At 40.1% G+C, this 5,287-nt stretch overlaps 1 protein-coding gene across 1 annotated transcript; it reads left to right on the top strand.

Annotated features, from left to right (window-relative positions):
- The first annotated feature begins 2,886 nt into the window (after nt 1-2,886).
- On the top strand, nt 2,887-3,533 carry LOC123450143. The gene is made up of 2 exons (XM_045127544.1): nt 2,887-3,207; nt 3,363-3,533. The coding sequence occupies exons 1-2, from the start codon at nt 2,887-2,889 to the stop codon at nt 3,531-3,533; spliced, it is 492 nt and encodes a 163-aa protein (XP_044983479.1).
- Nucleotides 3,534-5,287: the final 1,754 nt, after the last annotated feature.

The raw sequence follows: 5,287 nt of genomic DNA, 5'->3' as shown, positions 1-5,287 counted from the left end.
GGCAAGCAACCCTTTGACCCTGACTTTGAAACCATTTTTATGCATGTCATATAGCACTTTATCTGGTGCATGTGAATCATGACGAATCAGTAACCACCTTGGTGGGTTGGTACGATATTTCCTTGTAAATACTTGAATTGGGCGTGACCCTACCACCTTATGATAGTTGTGCGGGTAGGAAGTAGATATGATGCTAAATCAAAAGCTACACAAATGGTAAGAGACAGTGCATGGTGTGGGAAACAACTGTGTTTTCAAAGATCTTTCAAAAACCCTGTCGGGTGCCACTAATGCCCAACGGTGATGATGTTGAGTAGGTAACCACTTGAGAAAGAAGTGGTGTATCGACGCAAGTGGGTGTGTTTTCGAAAACAGATTGTTTTAAGTTACGACCATTACTCCAGCCTTGCATGTATGACCACGATACCCCTTATGGGATAGGGCTTTGTTGATTACTGTGGTCGGTACTAGCTGAGACTCGCATTACTAGTGGCGGGGGTGACATATTCGCTCTCGATACGGGGTCGTCCCAAGAAACGATGACCATGGGCTGTTTTTACAGGAACCGGGCACACTGTTGCATAACCTCGTGGATGATACTTGTCATGTACATCATGAGGGGTGGAACCAACAAGTGGACTCTTGGGCTACTATCGTCATGTGATAGGCATTGTTTGGGTACTTAGCCCGGGTATGGAAAATACCGTGAGTCGCGGGCTAACACGAAAGTTTCTCAAGTCTTGTGGGTTAGGTGTGCAACCTCTGCAGAGTGTAAAACTATTCGAATAGATGTGTCCACTATTACAAAATTGTGTGTGTTGTGTGAGAAAGATGATATTTTGGCCTCGTCGGATGACTTGGCATGAAGATGGAATATGAGATGTTCCTCCCCTGTGTATGTTCTTATATGTGACTTGTTCATACGAATATCGATTACTATATGATGTTTTCCTTCATATAATGTTGATCATGACATTCCACCTAAAACTAGCTTTCTGCAACTTACATACTGAGTGCTATGTCATGCATTGTTAGTACCTTGTAGCACAACATGGATTTCTTGCGAGTACATTTAAAGTACTCATTGGCTTGTTACTAGTTATTTAATTGGTCGGGCATGGAAGAGCAGGAATTTGGCGAACAGTTCATTGGTGATGAACATGCAAACTAGGACGCTTCCCTGTCAGAATGCATGTAGGATTTAGGAAGATGGCATGGGTTCACGCTTTCGTTGAAGATTTCTGATACTAGTTAAGTTGGTGTGTTGGCTTTCGAGGCCCTATCTATGTAAAACTTGACTTCAATGGTATTTATTTTTACCAGACGACAAGTATGGATGTAAGACTGTTATTATTAAGCTTTTGTGTTTTTAGTGAGCATTGATCTCTGGGCCACTGTACACGTGCATTCGTTGATCAAGACTCATGATCGGGGTCCCCACAGACCCACGAGGGGCCACTAGTGGAGAAATGGCTAGCCACAACACTTGTTGGTGGGGCACCATTTTCGTACAACGCGAGCACTATTGTTTCAAATAGCGTTCTCGTCGGCTAAGTTGGTACGCCAAGTGTAGAACACCAGTGCTGGCGTGGATACTTCTGGCTACGCCACAAATATGTTGGCCACCTGGACATGCCATCTGGAATATAGTGCTGGTATTGCGTTTCCGTGCATGCCGTAGATAATTAATTAGTGATGGCATGCCAGGTTGTTGTACGCAAGACATTATATTTCCACTTGAACTAGTATTTTAAGTATTTAAAGATTATATATGGTAGTTAGAAAATAGAAAACATTTTATTTTACATTTTGGACATGATTATTGCTAACACTTCCAATTTTGAGTATTTAAGTATGTGCAGTCTTTAATTGAACTTAGTTAGTCTTTTTCTATTCAGGCTTTTATTAGCTATGGCGTTGCATTTTGGGCCCAAGCAAGCAAAAGGCCCACCGAAAAAGACCTTGTCCGCCATGCTTTAGTATACGTGCCCTTTCATTTCAACTCCCCCTCGACCAACGCCACCTGTCACCGCTCTGTCACCATGCCATCCCCATGCTATTACCATTCTGTCGCCGCACCGTCGCCGCCCGTCGCGGGCCTTCATCGACTAGCAATGTTGAATCATCTCCTCCCCCTCCCGTTCCATCTCCTTCCATATGTGTGGGATTGATCTATATGTCCATTTAGGATTGCTTTGTGTAGATATTTTAGTACATATATATACAATGGATTGCTTTGTGTGATGTAGGATTGACATTTCATTCAATGGATTGTTTTGTGTTCAAATTTTAGTGATAATCCAATTTAAAATCCGATTTAATAGTGAATTTTGAGTAGAAATGTTTTGAGTGTCTAGAATTTTAAAGATTCTAGTTCAATTTAATTTGGTAGTGTAGTCTAGAATGACAGAGGAATAAATAAAATGAACTCCTAATGTAACATTTTGAGTATAATTTGTTTATTTGTGTCTCCCTCCATGGATTTTGTTCATTTGTATATACATGCATGCCACTCGTGTATAATTATACATGTTACCTGTGTCGGTTCACTAGTCTAGAATTCGATTATATACTTAGTTTTGAATATGTTTTGTGTAGAATGGCACAAACACCACCATGTTGAGTGTGCAAGTCAAGGTCCGCAACTAGACTTGCAACTGCCACGCTATTCAGCATTTACTTCCAGACGTGTTTTGTTCCTACCATGGTAAGAAATTAGGAATCTTCTAGTAGTTTGCTCGTGTTTTTGTTGCTATTTCCACTAATGTATTGTGTGCTTGTTTTTTGTTTTTCTTACACAAATTCTTCCTTCCAATGTGAGACTGGATTTCAATGAGCTCATATCTAAAGACACTTTCATGTTTGATACACCTTCCCCCCTACACTATGGAGGTCAATAAGGGACGAAAGATCACCCAAATTGGAGGAGATGAATGGGATTGTTTCATTGCCAGCATGCATCTTACTGTTGGTGAATTGATCAGCTTCTCCTTCAGAAGAAAAACTTCAAGGCTTGTTGTTATTCTTCTCAACTATGAGGAAGAAGATGATGGCCCACTTGATGAAGCAGTCTTTGCCCAAAGAATGACGAGGCTGACCGAGGATGAAACTGACACGCTTTGGGAAAAACTTCTGCCACGTGATGCCTATGTCGGGATGCCATTCGTGACCCGCTTGACATTGACGAATGTTAACAGCCATGTCATAGTATTTTACATATTACTATAGTAAATTGGTATCCTTAGTATTTATTAATGTGATCATATGCTGAATTTAGAATTTGATGATATCCTTAGTACATATATTAATGTGGTGATAAGCTTATAGAGTAGTAATGTTACACGGTCATCATGTTTTTTTAGAAATTACTTAAGAGTCTATGTGTGAGTGGTGGCATCGAACAAGATGAAGAAGGCATTTCTAGACTACGCCTTACTACAAGGGGCTCTGTCACCACCCGTGTTTATGCAGTGCACACGGACAGGCGCACTATCTTCGGTGTGGCTGGTGGAGCAATTTCCCGCTGGCAATAATCTCTGGGTTTGACAGGCAGTCTTAGTCACTATCAGGAACACCCCACGCCATTACTTGACGATGATAATTGTTGTTGACCTCTTTTAAGTATGTTATATATAGTTGGCTCGTGTTATATATAGTTTTCTCGTGCGAAATGAACTGCTTATTAAATATGCTTGTGTTTGTGAGGATTGTCGTTAATACCTACTTGTGAGTTTTGGCAGTTATTATTAATTGGAATGCACTGTTTTATTAAAGTAGTTCCTCGTGTGCAATGCTAAATTCTAAATGTTACGTGTTGGGATTTTTTGGCTATAAAAATGTTCCTCGCGTGCAATGTACATCAACGCTGCTACGTGAATTATTATAGTGGTGGCGTTGCCTACATGGCACGCCATCAACACGTATAATACTGCTGACGTGGGACCGGAAGCCACTAGTATTTTTTAACAATGGCATGATATTGGTGGCATAGGGATGCTACGCGAAAAAAGGCTTTTTAGCCACGGCATAGCTAGGATTTTCTGCATTAGTGGATACACCCCCCCCCCGAGCGCTCCCTGATGGATTCGGAGCCCCTCATGTGCCTCTCGGACTCTGTTTTCTTCTTGGACACATATTCTGACCTAGAAAAAAATCGTTTTATATAGTGCCATCTATTGTGCCCCCACATTGCAAGATTATCCTCTGTTCTTGTTTGTTCCTGTTTTTCCTTACAAATTTGGAGGCAATATGTCATCACAAGACTCAGAGGGAGATAGCTTCATTTCAGATCTCACTCCCAATCCCCAAGTTTGTGGAGATGCAGATCCTTATGGGTGGTCAATGGAGGAAAAAGTGGAGGACGACTTAAAAAGGATTAAGCCTATAAGTGATGATGAGGAAGAAGAAGCACCTCTACCGCAACCTAGAGAGATGCTCATGGAGTTCAAAAAGTCAAGCTGACCAAATAAGGTTACATCTTCCAATACACGATTTACCACTTATCGTCGCACACATGTAGACACTACTGCTACCTCCTCCAGTAAAACCCATCTTTGATGGAAGGAGAAACTATCGTCAGCAATAAACTTCGCAAGGAAAAGTTAGACTTTAAGAAAAAATTTGGCAAGCTTAATGAGGAGATCTTTATCCTAAGAAGTATCATCTCTAAAAGTATTACATTATCACCACCATCTCCCAAGGAAGACACCTGAGTACATTGGTATAGGCACAACCCTTAGCTTGTTCCACACTTGAGGAAGGTGCCTAGTATCATATAAGCATCACTTTTACCATTATCACATATCTTAGTTCAATCCTTAGATATTTCATGATTTAGAGAAATAAAATTTCAGTATTGCCTTGCTTAGAGTGTTTGGTTTGAGATCTATCTGTCCTTGTAATCGAGTGTGAGAGTTTTATAATAAAGATTAATTTGAGTTTGCTTGTTTTACTCTCATGCATCAATCATAGCAAAGAAATAAAAGAAATAGAGAAATCATATGCTAATCCCATGGGGAGTAATGACTTCACATAGAAAAAGTATGATAAAAGTTGTGGGGAGTTAACAAACATATCAATAGTCGTTGATACAATCCATCCATAATTATGAAAGAGGAGTGGAGATTCACATACAAATATACTATCTTGGAAATATTTTATGATTCTAAGCCCCACAAAATATTAAATATTGATTGAAGTGTTGGTGTTGGATAAGGAAGATAGTGTAATGCGTTATGTTTGTTTACATTCACATAGAAGTTATATTGTCATGGATCCTCTAGCATGT

The sequence above is a fragment of the Hordeum vulgare genome, chromosome 4H (genome assembly GCF_904849725.1).
Source record: "Hordeum vulgare subsp. vulgare chromosome 4H, MorexV3_pseudomolecules_assembly, whole genome shotgun sequence".
Taxonomy (NCBI): Eukaryota; Viridiplantae; Streptophyta; class Magnoliopsida; order Poales; family Poaceae; genus Hordeum; species Hordeum vulgare.
Note: the sequence above shows the minus strand (reverse complement) of the source record. Positions and strands in the feature narration are given on the sequence as shown.

Excerpts from the sequence above, each read along its gene's own strand:
- LOC123450143 (XM_045127544.1), top strand. The coding sequence starts at position 2,887 with ATGGAGGTCAATAAGGGACGAAAGATCACCCAAATTGGAGGAGATGAA. Across the intron at positions 3,208-3,362 it reads ATGTTAACAGCCATGTCATA|AAATTACTTAAGAGTCTATG; the intron begins GTATTTTACATA and ends ATGTTTTTTTAG.